This window comes from Lytechinus variegatus, chromosome 7 (genome assembly GCF_018143015.1).
Source record: "Lytechinus variegatus isolate NC3 chromosome 7, Lvar_3.0, whole genome shotgun sequence".
NCBI classification, from domain to species: Eukaryota; Metazoa; Echinodermata; class Echinoidea; order Temnopleuroida; family Toxopneustidae; genus Lytechinus; species Lytechinus variegatus.
Window position 1 is genome coordinate 2068511 of NC_054746.1, and position 17205 is coordinate 2085715.

Here is a 17205-nt window from a genome sequence, read left to right on the forward strand (position 1 = left end):
AGTTACCCCCATTGAGATTTATCAGTATGGGTGTATTATGAAGTTATTTCTGCTGAACTCATTAAAAGGCTGTTGAATAAGTATACAATGATCATATTTAGATAAGAGATTGTATCTTCTAATCTATTCATCACTTATAAATGTAGGTCATAAGTTAGATGACAATGAAAGATGAAATTAAAAATTTTATAATGATTTTCCGATCAGAAACCACTCTGATCAAATACTTTTGCTATACAGCTACATTCATAAAATCAACCTCTTGGAAGACAGTTTCATTTGCTTACCAAGCAATAGTGATTAGTTTGAATCTGATTATATACCTGATCAAATATTGATCAAGTTTTTAAGAGATTAATAGCATCCATAAAATTTGATATATGGATTCTGTGAGACATCATTTAATAATAGACTTTAAAGACCACTTCCTCTCCTGTGGCTTAGAGGTGTACTGAAATATTCATTTTGGATATATCGGGCAAATCATTTTCTTGATAATTCAATGGAAATTGTTTCATATTCCCAATATTTAATGAAAATGAGAATCTTCAAAATGTCTAGTTATATCATTGCCAGCACTGTAAGAATGTATTACAAATAATAAAATCATACGTATTTTTCATTAACTACAACTCTGAGTTCACTTTGACTTGATTATGCATTGAGCTTGCAATTTTCCTTTAAACTCAAGCAATTTGGGGGCATAAATTAAGATAAAAGTCTATGTTAACAAGACATTCACTTACCAAAATCATAGAATGCACAGTATCTTCAGAAATAAACTATCAACAATGAATTTGTTTAGATCAACAGAGATGAGCTTATGGCGTGGCGTCTGTCCACAGTTTCAAAATGCTTCTACTTCGCCATTTTAAGTCTGGTTTCAATTCTGTTTGCTTTATATGATAGCACTATGTGGGGGATTCAAAATTTCTACATTGAATTATGAAACTCATTCAATATGCTAATTAATGCGCATTTTTCAAAATTCACATAAAATGCTTGTTCATCTTTATTTGTTGACCGTTTTTTTTTTTGCTTCCATCTGGTAGAGCTTTATGCGGTTTACCAAACTTCTATACAGAACTTTTAATTTTGAAATTTGATTAGAAATTTTTTTATGCTTTTTGTGCAAAATTAATTTATGCATATTTTTAAAAATTCACATAAATGCAAAATTTATTCATAAATCACACAAAAATACCTTTTCTCCTTCATTTGGTGATCAGTTTCAATTTTGTTTGCTTTGTATGATAGCTGTAAGTGGGGATACTAAATTTCTACACATAATTTTGAAACTCATTGAATTTGCTAATTTATGCATATTTTTCAAAACTCACAAAACAATGCTTCTTATTTATTTGATTTGATTTTGATTTTATTTTGTTCCATTTGAGAGCCTCATGAAGGTTCACCAAATTTAATTCTGTTTCCCAAATGTATGTCACCAATATAAATGTAATTCACTGCAGTGTCAACTGGGCTGAAATTAAATATTGTGTTAAATTTTGTTGTGAGATGCCCGATGAGTTCAACATTATTGAAGTGCTATTTCTTTTTATTTGACTCATATCTCATACAGGTTGAAAGTAAATTTTCTTCTGCAAGATTGATGCTTAGGAAAAAAGTAGTACTCATTGAAATACCGTATAAAGTAGTGACATTTTGGTTTTGTTTATATATTGAATTGTTGTATAAATTTTATACGAATATATTTTGAAGAAGCACTCAATAAATAAGATGAGCCTGAAAATTTATTGGTTAATGTTCCATGATATTACTGAAGTTATGGAATTGTTTTTACAAAGAAAACATGTGCAATGGGCCTTATGTTTGCTATCTTTGTAAGGGCCATTAAAGTCAGTTCTCCTGATATAGAGTCATTTAGAAGTGTTATTTATTGGTCTTATATGACAATGACACTAATAAAATATCCTGCAATGGAAGATTTATTGTGTACCTTATGTTTTTATAAACCAAGGAAGCGGTGGTATAATGAGCCAGAAATTTCATTCGAGGGTGCCATGCATGGCTTATTTGGGCAATATGTCTAAGAAGCTGTGAGAAAGCAAAGTGAGTGAATTAAAAAGAATCCTTTATTATTATTTTGTGATAGATTTTGATATAGTAGTTAAGAAATAATGTCATTTTCACCCTTTTCCCTCCCCTTTTCTCACTGACTTCACCTTTTATCTCGACCTTGAAATCTTTAGGGGGTCCATAGCCCTTAAGCCCCTCCCCTCCTCCAATCTGTACACCATTGGTAGGAAGTAAATAATAGTATCTCGTAAAACATGGTAGTTTGCACTTCTTTATATTATATTCATATTCTCTATTATCATATCGTTACAATACTCTGCATTACATACATACTTGTATGTAATGATATACAAGCAAGAACTATACTATATACCTATATTTCAAGAGTCACCTAGAGGGTTGTGAGTTATTCCAATGGTCTTATGGTGATGAAAATTATGATTATGATAGTGGTGGTGATGATGATGAAAATGATGAGGATGAGGATGGTGATTATGATGAGGAGGTTTGCAATGATAATTGTCATGATGATGATGATGATGATGGTAATGTTGATGGCGATGATGATGGTAATGATGAAAATAATGATGGTGATGGTGATGATGATTATGATGATGATGAATGAATGATGAATCATTGTAATGGTAGTGATATTAGCACACTGAAAAAGAATGTATGGCATAAATTAATAGAACTGTGTACCAATTCATACGTAGAGAAAGAAAGAAAAAAAAAGAGAGCGAAAGAATATAAAGAAAGAAAGGGAGAGGGAAAGAACAGGAAGAAAGAAAAAGAAGAAAGAAAGAGAGAGCGAAAGAATAGAAAGAAAGAAAGGGAGAGATAGATGACATGGAATAACTGTTATGAGATTAAAGATTGATGATAATAAAACCCACTCAATGGAGTCGATGATTCCCGATTCTCAAGTTTCTGGATTCACCAAATTCACACATTCAATATTTGCATATACCAATCTATCCCTTGCAACAAGTTCACCACTTTTTACTAGTTCATAATTATGCGAAAAAGCTATTATTCCGAGTAGCATATTTCTTATTAGGAGGGGCGCTGGGGGCTTAACACCCCCCCCCCCCCCTCTAAAAGGAAAGGGGAGGGTGAGTAAATCGACATGAAAAAGACGAAGCCATATCCGCTGGAATTGTTCTGAACTCTTTTACTTGTGTGTGTGTGTGGGGGGGGGGTTGATCATAATGATAATAATAATAAAGGTATATTTATCCAGGGAAGCCACTTCAGTTCTGAAGACCGTTCTCCCAGTGGGTCCTGCTATTATTATCACCCCCGGCTTTAGCTGGGCTGCCTAGGCACTCAAAGCATTCAAGGGATTTATTCCTACTGGGTACCCATTCACCTCACCTGCATGGGTTGAGTGCAGCACAGTTTGGATAAATTTCTTGTTGAAGGAAATTACGCCATGACTGGGATTCGAACCCACGACCCTCTGTTTCAAAGTCAGAAGACTAATCCACGGGGCCACAACGGCTGATTATTCTAACACTTAAAATAAGGGTAAGCTTGTGGTGTTAGACCTTGTTTCATGCTTATGTGAGGTCATCTCCATGGCCGTACCCAGCATCGGTTGGTGGATATGGCAGTTATCCTTGCCTTGCCCAATGTGAAAAATCTATTTTATTTGAAAAATATCTTTTAAAAAATCACCAAAGTTGTACATCATGTCGTTCAATTTCACCAATGAAAGTTCAAAAGTGTCCTTATAACAACCTTAGACGCTTTACCCCGTCAAATGCCATTCTTCATATCCCCCACCCCATTGGAAAATTCTGCTTACAGCCCTTAAATGCACCATTGAAAATGTGTAACATTAGGAACTCCCCTAAAATATAGGTGAGCCCCAGGGATATTCGCCCACCCCATACAATGTTGTTTTTGGCACGCCTGCTCATAGCCTAATATATTTTATGCTACGTGATAAATGACATTTTATTTTGCGTCTGATTGATGACATGCAAGACACGGCGTTTAATCATATTTTCATTTATAACACATTTCCATTAATTAGTGAGATGTTTTATCTCCAAATAATAATTGATAGAAACTGATATATTGAGATCAAATCTTTGTTTGCACAATTGCAGAATCAGAATAGGGAAATGATGACATCAAATGGAGGTAGGACCTGAATGTAGACCTAGTTAGTTTTTATTCCCTATTTGTATGAGTAATCAAATACGAATGAAGGGGGTTTCACTGTTGTGTAAACAAAGGGAATAAACAAACTATATTGTTCAGATCTTGCCTCCCATGTTCGACATTGAGTTTCTGTTTGATCACGTTTCGCGTGGACAAGCATTTTGCAGGTATGATGAATGTTTTCGTGTAGCAAATTATTTGCATTATAAAACAGCCGCCAGGTCTAATGATCTACTACCTAAGGGATGTATATGCATCTTCTATTTTGTATTTTAAGGCGTCTTAGGCATTCATGAAGGCATCCATTGGCGATAAATCGTACTCTTCAGACATAATTATTAGCAATATATTTCATATCTTAAAATTTAATTAAAAATATTTGGTTCTATAATGTAACGGTTATATAGCACTCGAGATTCTGATCCGAGTGTGAATCTCGACCGGATACATCCAAATTGTCACGTGAGTGAAAGATATCCAATGAGAGATGGTGTAAATTATGTAATAACACAATAAAAAATCTAATTGAAAGTGTAAAAATACCCTTATATCATTGAAAGAAGCAACAATCAATTTCTGAAATTGTCTGTTTTCAAACATTTATTATTTTCTTACGAAGACACGCAGGTTGTTGGCAAACTTAGTTGACATGGTTGATAGATAGCAAAACACAATTACCGTTCAAAATGGATTATTTTGCCATTTGGAAATGAATTAATCAGATATTTTTGTTTTTATTGCACTTGAAAGTTAAATCATTGTCAATCGATTTGCAGCCTCTTAGTACATGGACATGTCACAATCTCATCTAAAGGACAAGTCCATCCAAACATACACGTGATTTGAACAACAAGAGGAAACTCCAACAAGCATAACACTAAAAAATTCATTAAAATCGGATGTAAAATAAGTTATGATATTTGGAAGCTTCGCTTAATTTCACGAAACATATATGCACATCCTGCCTTCCCGTGGTTGTCAAGTGACTAGTGACGACACCCGGTCACTAATTTCTTTTGTATTTCATTATATATATGAAATATGATATACTAGTGTTCTAATTTCTCTTCATTGTCCTGTGAAATAAAGTTTTTCTTCTCTGAACATTTGAAATTACCATTGTTTTAACATTTTATGGTTCAGTCAAGTTGGTCCTTATTGTCACATCGGTAAAATTTAAAAAGTATTGTATAATTCAAATAATAAAAAATAAATAAATAGTGAGTGAGGGAGGGACATCATTGAGTCTCTAATTTGCATAATCACTGAGTTGTGCAGATAACTGTTTTGTAAAAAAATATAAGCGATAACTGTGAAATGTCATAATAACTTTTTTAATTTACATCTGATTTTGATGAGATTTTCAATGTTGTGCTAGTTTGATTTTTCTCTGTTGATTCGAATCAACATTTCTCTGGGGTGGAGACCTTTAAGATAATTCTACAAATATTTCCGTTTTCTATAATTAAAATAAACAAAACAAAGAACCTGCCTTACTGCCTATGAAATGACAGTTTCGATTTCCATTTGAGTATACACTTGGAATCGCAAAGATGATATATACACGTACTTCCAAACAATAGACACGAGTTCTTCATATTTGCAAATGATGGCAATATGTAACATGCACAGCACTTCCTTGATATCGTCTTAATACAAATGGTTTGTTGCTTCATATATCGTAATTTTATTCAAAGAAGATCATGGCTTTGTACACGTACATGTATATGTGTATCGCATATCAATTACTTTCACACAGACCTACGATAGACATTATTCATAATCGTAATTGATCAGTTATGATGATAAGGATGTTTTCAAAGAACAGTAAAATGATTCCAATGATTGCAATATAAGAATATTTATAAAAGTAAAGAAAAAAAATATCGACCATGGCAATCAAGATATAATAATAGCATTAAAAATAACAATAATAAAACCAGTGATAATGATAACAGTATTAATAGTAATAATATTGATTATCACAATATTAGTAAACTGACACATTCAGACACAGTGTACTGCCGTGGTCAATTATTACATTTCAAATTACCAAAATTAATTCTTACAGCCTTGAAAGAAAAGCATTGAAGGGGGATTTTCTCCTGAAATAAATAACCAATTACTTATTGCAACGATATGAATTTTTATTTCAAATTTTGTTACATATCATAATTTTGATTGCTGTTTTAGATACAGGGGCACTTCAGCCTAGTCCTTTTGATTGCATACTACAGTGGCGGCGTAAACAATCATGGCAAATGATATTAAAATTATCATTGTGCAATATATACAGATGCATAGCTTTGATATACATATAAGATTACAAATTCAAATTGCATAATAAGCACATATTATTGCAATATAAAATACTTTCAGCGATTAAAGTGAATATCAGCCTTAGTGTATAATTATGTTATCGCATAGAATTAAAAAAGACGGATGTTATTTCCAGTCACTCTCTTTAGTTTGGGATATCATCTGTAAAATATCGCTTGGAGTTCACACCTTTCTTGCTCTAAGCTAGTACAAGATGTTCCCAAAATTATGTTCTTTTAGTCATTCTCTTTAGTTGGTAATATCCTCCGAAAATACCGCTTGGATTCCACCCCTTTCTTGCGCTAAGCAAGTACGAGACGTTCCAAAAAAGAATGTTCTTTTGATCATCATCTTTAGTTTGTCGTACCGCTTGGATTCCACCCCTTTCTTGTGCTAAGCTAGTACGAGACGTTCCCAAAATGAATGTTCTTTTGGTCACTATCTTTAGTTTGTAGTATCCTCTGAAAATACCTCTTGGATTCCACCTAATTTGCTCTGAGATAGCACGAGATGTTCCCCCAATGATGTCTTTTTTTAGTCATTCTCTTTAGTTTGTAATATCTTCTGAAAATACCGCTTGGATTCCACTCCTTTCTTGCTCTGAGCCAAGACGAGCTGTTCCCCGTCGAGATAACGGGAAAACACAGGTCCGCTACCATCTTTGTCATCCACCATCCTGATGACGAGCTTCTCATCTTCCCAAGATGCCTTCATCTCCCTGTCCGATTTCTCCCAGGGTATGTTCCCCTTGAAGACCTCGTCGACCCTGAAGCACATCTCCTGCTTGTTCAGGGTGGTCTTGGTGGCGATCTCGAAGTTGTCCATCCCATCCTGTTTGATGACCACCGTAGGACACACTTTACATGCCATCGTCCGGTGGACCATCCCGACGCCACACTCCTTCAAGAACTTGTCCAAGTTCTCACTGCTCACCAACTTCCAAGAGCCACTGAGATTCACCGATACCATGTTTGTAAGGTTCCTTGGAGGAAAGTTTTCCTGAAGGTCCTGTTATTTGCCAGAGTTCCTTATCAAATATAATGGTGTATCCTTGCACAAACCAACGTGTTCTTATGGTGAAGGTTAACTTCGAAAGCTAGTAAACACTGAGTGTTCACATTTCAACTTCTAGACTCTCACAGTGTAGTATTGCTTGACTGTTTTTGACAGACCAGGAGATAGATAATTTAAAAAGAAACCCCTGACAACATTATCATACAAATGCGTTACAGCGGATTCACCTACATGGACAGTTAAATATACCTTGGCTTTGTAGTAACTCGCCGAGGTGTACACTCGATGTTTGTTCCGGTGAAACACAGGGGTTTGCTTGCCCATTCAAAAAAAAACAGTGAATCAATAATCAACCCAAATCAACAACAGAAGTTCGACACACCGTGCACTTTTCCTGCCATCGGCCTGTATATTACGAGGTTCACATGTATATATAGTCGGTCGTCGGCAAAGTGGGAAACGTGTACGTAGGAAATTCCTTTCCAATCATAACGAGCAAGTGCGCATAATGAGTATTGTCAGCCTTACAGTAATATAGCCGGCGGATCAACCGGGGTTAATTTGCACCCGATGCGATGAGTATACGTCCTACATCATCTGATAGTGATGCACCCTAATGGTCCCACAGACGAGAGTCGTGCTGCTCGTGCAGTGGCTTATGTCCTCACAATCGCAAAGGCAATCAATATAAGCAAACTATAGATCACAAATGATAATGATCGAATTGTCTGTGGAGTCATCTCAAGTATATTAATGGGATTATCCGGCCATTCGCCGGGACACGCACTTCCTCTTGCATGTGTTTCCTGCTTAAGTGGGACACTAGATGCGCTGCATGCCTATGATATATACATGATACAGTTAAGTTGCATTTTTGCGTTCATGATCGATTTCGCACAATAATGGGTATAACCTTGGTATAATAATTATCTGGCGTGACGAAATTGTCATAATGTCCTATAACAAAACATTGAACAAAATGGTGTATGCGAAGTAATTTCGTACGCACCCACCCCTCCCTAGGGGGCCTCCGGGGTACCTCTTAAGTCACGAGAATGATTGAGGCTCCAGTGGTAGCTTTACCTATATGGGCCTACGTGATATATTTTTTCACTTACTTAAATTTTCAATTAAACAAATAAAGCTCCTATATGTTCCTAGAGTATGCATCTCAACATCTTATTGAAGCGCATGTTCTTATATGTCAGCATTCATGCACCCTAGATAAGATGGCTTGCTCAATTGAGAATCGGTTTGAGGGCCCCTAATACTGCGACCCTGGATCGAGTGCTTCCATTACACACCCCCACACACTAATTATGTCTCTCTCTCTCTCTCTTTCTCCCCATCTCTCTATCTCTCCCACCACCCTCCAAAATAAGAAGCTCGTATTGAATGTTATTCCTCTCTGTGAAATGAAGGGCGCCATCATAAAACTTGTGTGCGATTTTGGAAACTTTTTTTACTGAATTGTCGTGCTGAAATATTTCGTATAAAATTGGTGATGATGATAATGAGGATGGTGATGATGTTGATGATGTTGATGAAGATGATGATGAAGATGAGGATGACAATGATGTTGATGATGGTGATGATGATGGTGATGATGATGGTGATGATGATGGTGATGATGATGATGATGATGGTGATGATGATGGTGATGATGATGTTGATGTTGGTGCTTCTGATGATGATGATGTTAATGATGATGATGATTGTGATGATGTTGATGATGATGATGTTGATGTTGCTGCTACTGATGATGATGATGATGTTGATGATGGTGATGAAGATGATGAGGATGATGATGTTGATGGTGGTGATGATGATCCTAATTATGATCCTGGTGATTATTGTGGTGATTCATTTTAGTAGTTATGATTGTAATTTTTTCATACATACAAAGTTGTCGATATTAATTGTTGCTGTATAAAATTACATTCTTTTTATTTTGATAAATAATTCTAGATGATACTTTAAAAGATGGCAATTAAAGTGCATATCACTACCTCATTTCTGTCAAAAACCAAATACGAACCTGGAGCCTTTAATAGCCTTAAATCCTCCTCTACTCAAATCTGGTCAGGTTCCTAGCACACAAAACATCATTCTGAGCGATGTAGTCTTGTAATATAGGCCCACCTAAATGACAACAATAAGTTTACTTTTCAATACATACATACATACATACATACATACATACATACATACATACATACATACATACATACATACATACATACATACATACATACATACATACATACACCAAGTAGCAAAAATCACTCTAATTTAATTCACGGAAGGAAGCCATACATTCGTATATAAGTTGTGAATCCATAACCTTCAAAATATAGGCATACAATTATTACATTATTCATAGATATAATGACTATTATGTCATGATTAGGTTGGTTAGTGATGATGATGATAATAATAATAATAATGATAATAAAATAACAGTTATTATGATAAATATGATCATGATGATATAACAAGTGTTGTGCAGCATGAAGCAAATCGTGCTCTACAATACATGCATAAAATCATAATTAAGAAAGAATGTCTATTTCTATTTAAAAAAAATATCACCGCATTAATTACTTCATTTTAGGCAATTAATTTACATTAATTACCACAAAAACAGGGTGTGATAGAAATTAAATAAAAAACCATTTGTGTTCCTTTTCTCCTCACACAATTATCAAAGTCTTCAAACTTTGGTTATTACAAAATTTGATAGCTTTTGTTTAATGGGCTGCACACGATTTCTTCTCGAGTACCGTTTGACAACGTATCAAATCTCCAATAAATTTATGAAACATATATATTTTGTCCTCGTTACTGTGAAGCCGGTGATGCATATTTGGTCGCTGAACCCGAACCCCTAAGCTATCATTTCGTCTCTGAATAAGACATGATACTGATTTAGTACTCAGATTTGTTGAGATGGCGGTAAAAACTCATCCCCGTCTGTAATCCAACGCATAAATTGAAAATTCATGATTGCTTCAATATTGATTCTTTATTATTTTCTCCCATCTCTGAGTTACAACATTAAGAGAATTAGATTTCGTAATCCTCTCTTCTGGGGCGGTGATCAGGGGAAGGCACAGTGCCCCCCATATTTTTTTTTGGAAGAACTGAAAAAGTGCCCTTTTAAGCAAGAAAAATGCCCCCACGAACGTGTACTGTGCCACTTTCATCTGAGAAGTACCCGTTTTATGTGTGAGCAAGTGCCCCATTGCTTTCTCGTTAGTGTCCTTTCTCAAATCAGTGCCCCCTTTTACCCAAGAAAAGTGCCCCTCACGAACGTGTTCTGTGCCCCTTTCACCTGAGAAGGACCCATTTTATGTGTATATATATATTACTACAAAAATTGTAAGGATGATCCTACGTGCCTTAAGCTTTATGGGTCATGTGAGTGGGGTAGATAAGCAGAGGTGTACAGATAGATGGGGGGGGGGGCTTTGGGGCTTTTTCCCCTCTCCAAATTTTTCACGACCAAGAAAAGAAAAGAGAAAGGAAAGATAGGATGGTGAAATATGATATTATTTTCTGAATATTTTTTGTAGTTGTTGACAAAATCTATCACAATATTTGATTTTCGCTCGCTCACAACTTCTCATAAATTTACGTGATACGACATATCTAGCCCCCTCAAAATTTTGGCCCATTACGCCACTGAACAGACATTTTTTCTTTGTTTTTAGAAAGTGCCCATTACGAAAGAAAATGTGCCTTTTCCCCCTATGCGCCCCCACTTTCAACTTCGCTTCTCCGCCCCTTCCTCTATATGTGCTTTTCCTCCTCCTACCATGCCTACCATCATCTCTGCATATAACTTTTTTCTCCCTCTATTCAGTCTGTTGTCTTCCATCTTCCCTTCTGCATTTCTTCTTTTCTTCCCCTACCCTCTTCTCTTTCTCCCCCCTCTCCCTCTCTCTCTCTCTCTTATATCTTTCTGTTTTAATCTCTCCCTTGGCTATATATTAAACATGCTCATCCATGTCTATCCCTCTTTCCGCCTCAATCATTCTATCTTATCTCTTTTCATCTCCTGTTATCTATTACCATGTCCCGACCTATGTTTACATCTTTCCCTTCTCCATTTCGTTTCTTCCTCACATTCATGCACAGCCATACTATGAAGCGACACCAAATCGAACAACGGTATGCCGTTGGAAATAACGTATTAGATTTGATCGGACTAAAATCGGTTTTGTAGGTGTTACCGGTCCCATCTATCGCAATCAAGCTGCCGTGAGGCCCCAAGCACACGTCATTTATTCATCTAGCTTTCTCTGCCTTTCTCAATCATCAATATTTCTTTCCCAAACGATATCATGTTTGATAAGATACGGTACTGGTGTGTTTTTGACAATATAATCTCTGCAATACACGGGCATGATGGATGAGGGCCCGCTCCGGCATTAATGACCTTTCGGATGTCATGAAAATTCATGAAGTAATTTCATGTTTTCATGTTAACTCTGTAACCGCTACAATACATTTCTTTAATCGCGCGGGAGAGATGTTATTACATGAATTGTTGATGGGAGGAGATGGGGGGGGGGGAGGGCGAAGATTATGAGGGGAGAGCGTCTGAGCTGGCAATACGGTGAATATCTCCAATCGTATATTATGATCCTGTTGCGTTATGATGTTGATGGTTTCAAGCAACAATGTACTTATGTACTTCATGAAAAAAGAATTGAATTTGCGTCCACTTCTGAAAATAATTTGCTTCTTTGGTTTTGTTGAAATGTTGCAGATGGCTATATATTCAATTACTTACGAACATTAATAAACTCTCATGATTAACACAGTATACTCAAGTTTATCACAAGAGATAGATGAAAGTAAAATTAATGCATAGAACACAAACAAGCATTTTTATACGCTTAAGATTTTCGTCAAAATCGGATGTAGAATAAAAGTTATGGCAATTTCGCCTGGGAAGCGGAGGTGCTGTGGGTATTATTCTGAATAGGCAGAATTTTGCTTGTCAAATTTCTTTTTACCTAAACGGCCTTCACTTTTTAGTGAAATCCTTTTTTTTTAACTTGTCAAATTTACTTCAGCACCCCCAGCCAAGAAATCGTTCCAAGGGCCCTCCAATTTCGCTTATTCTAACAAAACAGTTATATGATTATCATCTGATCATGTACATAATTGGTCCAATTTCGCAAAGACTTGTTATAAAAACAAATGCAAGATTTTTATAACAAGTTTACTATCAGCCAAATTCAATGATTTTCAGTAATTTTTTACTGTTATTGTAAATTTGTATTAGTTTTATTAAACGAACCCCTTGTCGGTATATACAAGAATGAAAATAACATTCTAGGTTCTTGCAATAGTTTCACACCATTTTCACTTAGGAGTTCAATATTGCACCCCTACAGGTGCCGTCAATGTTGCATTTGGGGTGAACCTTTTTTTTAATGAGTATGTGAAGCGCTGTCATGTGACGATCGACACAAATCCAAACTTTAAAAATCCACTACTTTGCTAATTTTGATGGATGTTTTGCAAAGCAAACTTCCATATTTTTTTTGTTTTTTTGGGTGGGGGGTTAAAATACAACAACAGGGTGAACTCCCCCTTTAAGTAAGTTACAGTGCCGAAATGACACAGACAGTAGTAACATGCTGGTAATATAACTATTCAAGCACTCATCCATGAATGTTTCCAGACGAATGTGACATGTTCAGAGAATCTGCTCAGTCACCAGTGACCGGGATTTCTTCCATTTATACTATGATTCATTTATTTTTAAATCACCTGCAATTTAAGGAAGACGGTAACAAATCAATATAGCGGTATCAATTGAATATACAATTTACCTCCACCACTGCCGCCACCTCCATCACCACCACCACCGTCAAATGAGGCAACAATTTCTAAGGATCTGACGGTTATACTGTGCAGTATTCAAAAGAAAAAACAACAACGTGCCGATGAATCAGAGTACCGATCGTTTTAGACGACTGAATAATTTTGTCATAAATTTGAATTAGAACTAAATCAAGCGAACAAGATATTAACGTGAAGTAGCCAAATATGTATGGTGTTGAAGAACACACAAATACCAAATTATCAAAATAGAGGGCAGAATCCTCATCCATGAAAAAAAACCCTACCCCACCCCACCCATGCAACCAGTAGCTCTACTAATAAGGAGTATTCGCACTATGACGCAGAAAGGATTCAGGTACACAGTAAATATTATAAAATGCCCGTAAAATGACAATGGACAGCCGGAATGGTGAACCGGAACATGGTAGTTTCGTCCTAAGTTTCAGAGATGACGAAAACTTTCAAATATGTGGTTTGTCCAGAGTCCAGGAAAGGAATAGAGAGGGAAAGGGAAAACGAAGCCCAGACAGGGAAAACGAAAATAAGGACAAAATGCATGTAAACATAGTATATGTTTACTTGCGGAATCAAGCATAAAACAATACATTGAGTAACTATGTCATACCAATCTGTCTGCCTCTGAGATTCAATTCTCTCTTTTTTCTTTATTTTGAGTCTTGGTGGGAGTTTCATAAAGCTGTTCATGACAGTCGCTCTTAAAGTTGCTCTTAACTTACGAACAGCTTTATGAAACGCCCCCTCCGGGGGGGGGGTTTACAAAGAGTTACGATTGATCCGATCGATCTCAACTATAGAAAGCGTGCGACCCATCAGCCAGGAATGTCAGTTAATTCAGACAGTTTTCAAGAAATGATGTATACGCGGGCCGGGGGGGGGGGCGGTGAGCACTTGGAATTTTTGAAACCTGCATGGATAAAAGTGTGCGGGCCCAAAATCTGAAACCATACCCTTATGAACTGAAGTTGCTATGAAATGGGAGGCCAAATATCTAGATGGCTCTCTTCAAATGTGGGTGCTTTGGAACTGGAATTTAAGCGGAAGTTAGGGTCTTCGAGAACTGACACCTTGATAGAACAGTGAATGTGCTACACTACTTGTTTCCAAAGATACGTCGCTTACATATTGTGTGTATAAAAATGACATTGACGGATTTTCATAGTTGTGGTTGATCGAATCAATCACAAGTCCTTGTAAAACGTTACCCGAGAGGTTCCAGCTTCCCTGTACGAAAGACAAATCGCATTTTTAAGCCTATATCATGGCTTAAAGGACAAGTCCACCCCAACAAAAACTTGATTTGAATAAAAAGAGAAAAATTCAACAAGCATAACACTGAAAATCTCATCAAAATCGGATGTAAAATAAGGAAGTTATGACATTCTAAAGTTTCGCTTCATTTCACAAAATATGTCGGTCGGTATGCAAATAAGGGAACTGATGACATCACTCACTCACTATTTCTTTTGTATTTTATTATATGAAATATTTTGTATTTTCTCGTCATTGTCATGTGAAATGATGTTTCATTCCTCCCCGAACACGTGGAATTCCATTATTTTAACATTTTGTGCTTCAGGTAAGGCAGTCCTAATCATCAAATTCGTAAAAATTGAAATATTGTATAATTCAAACAATAAAAAACAAAAGAAATAGTGAGTGAGTGACATCATCGACTCTCTTATTTGGATGTAACTGGCTCGTTCATATAACTATTTTACATCCGATTTTGATGAAATTTTCAGCATTGTGCTTGTCTGATTTTTCTCTATTGATTCAAATTAACATTTCTCTGAGGTGGACTTGACCTCTAAGGGACATTCATGTTAATGCCAGTCACACCAAAGATTTTGTTTGTGTGACCATCTCTAGTAGGTCCATGGTGTGACTGTATCATTAACGAGGCTGGCCCCATATTCATTAACCCAAGAATGGTCTTCAGCCAAAGATCAGGGGCTCCAGGTAATGAAGCTCCATGTGCTTCCTGCAAATACATTAACTTACTATGAACTCATTAATGAACTGAGACAAAGCGGGGTTGTGTGTTATATAAGTCAATTTTGTACAATTAGTTTCTGTCTGCCGTAAGAAGGGATGTTAATAAAAACAGGGTCTTGGAAAATTCGTGATACAGCTCGGGAAAATGTCCGGAGAGGCGCCAGACGCCTTTGGATTTAACTTCACAAAAAAGTGTTATAAAGGACCCTTGTCTGAAACTCATATAAAATATAAGTATGTCTAACTTCAGAGTTAACCTTACTCCAGTCCCGGAAAAACGATATCTTCTCAAGGTACAAAAATGTGAAAACCTATACATAAAGTTTAATGATCGTCATGATATTTTACGCTACAAAAACGATAAATTGGGGATAATTCATCTAGAGCGTTACTTGCGTTACCAACAGCCACTTTTAAAAACACACCGTGAACTGAAATCGCAGACAAATATTTTTACACAACAAATTCTGGAAATTGCACGATTGAGAAACAATTAGTTTGCTGTAAACATGGGTAGAAGTGGCATGTGGGTGATCTGAATTTATAACTGAGAACATAGAAAATGGAACAAAATTAACAATAAAGGAGCCTTTTACAAGCTTAATGTATCTTGCCATAATTATGCCTTCGGTTTTTCACTCCATATTTATAAATGTTTACTCTCCTATTTATCTGCTCCGCGCAATAGAAAGAATTGCTTTAATTGATGGCCGGCTTCTCGTGAGAGAAAAAAAAGTGAAATTATAATCATGGTGATTGAAAGAGTGGTAGGCTAAAGTCTTTCTAGGACATCGTGACATTTCTTTGGCGTGCCTGGATCTTGATGAAAGTTGAGGTATAGGTTTCACTGACGAATCATGCCATGGCAATTACATTCATGTGGTGGAACAACCCATCCTATCCCGCCACCCCATGGGTATCGCGATCGAATCGCGATACTCCTCTTTAAAAAAGTGTCGTCTGCGACGGAAATGCGCGGGAGTCTTGGCCGAAACGGCGAGGAAGCCCGATGGGGGATTGCTTCCGACCGGCGAGCAATTTGGCTGACGGAGAACGCCCAAGATGCCGCCGCCTACCACGAGCAACCCTTCCCTCGAACACGAAGACAGGGATTCAACCATGCCAATGAACTATTTCTTGCAAATTGGGGTAGGAGGCGACACCGAGTTCATCGTCCGGGCATATCTATGAGCAATATGCATTAATGAACTTATGAACCGTCACATTGCTCGCAGCCATTTGGACCCTATGACTATGGATGGTGGAAAGGATCGATATAGGCCTAAGTGTGATAGCCAATGTTAGTCTTATAAGGTGTCGCCATGGTCAATCTTCATCCTCCTTTTGACAATTGCGAACTGAAACAAACAATTTAAACGTCCGAACACGTGGAATGTATTTTTCTATTTATTCGTTTTATTAAAAATATAGTAAAATTTTACAGTGTATACAGGACCAAACACTGTATCAACGTCTGAACACGTCGGGCCGATCTATCTTTTTTATTCGTTTTATGAAAAAAAACATACTAAGTAAATGGGATTTACGATGTGAATAAGATAAACTATATCCATATATATTTTACTAGCGGCGTCAAAAGCTTATACTTTTTATGTTGTATTTTGGTATATCAAATCATTTGCAGTTTCATACACTAGCGTACCTAGAAGGGGGCAGGGGGACAGACTGCCCCCCTGACGAGTCACAACCTATGCAAGGAACGTATCCTTGCCCCCCTGAAGAATCACAATTGATCCCTGACGAGCTACAAGTGCCCCCTTC

General features: G+C 36.6%; 1 protein-coding gene across 1 annotated transcript; it reads right to left on the reverse strand.

The window, feature by feature from the left end:
* Window positions 1-5711: 5711 nt before the first annotated feature.
* LOC121418194 (fatty acid-binding protein, adipocyte-like) lies at window positions 5712-8399 on the reverse strand. The gene has a single exon (XM_041611922.1). The coding sequence runs from the start codon at window positions 7498-7500 to the stop codon at window positions 7066-7068; it is 435 nt and encodes a 144-aa protein (XP_041467856.1). The 5' UTR covers window positions 7501-8399; the 3' UTR covers window positions 5712-7065.
* Window positions 8400-17205: the final 8806 nt, after the last annotated feature.

Bases quoted from the DNA above. Each gene is read 5' to 3' on its own strand.
- LOC121418194 (XM_041611922.1), bottom strand. From the start codon at position 7,500: ATGGTATCGGTGAATCTCAGTGGCTCTTGGAAGTTGGTGAGCAGTGAG.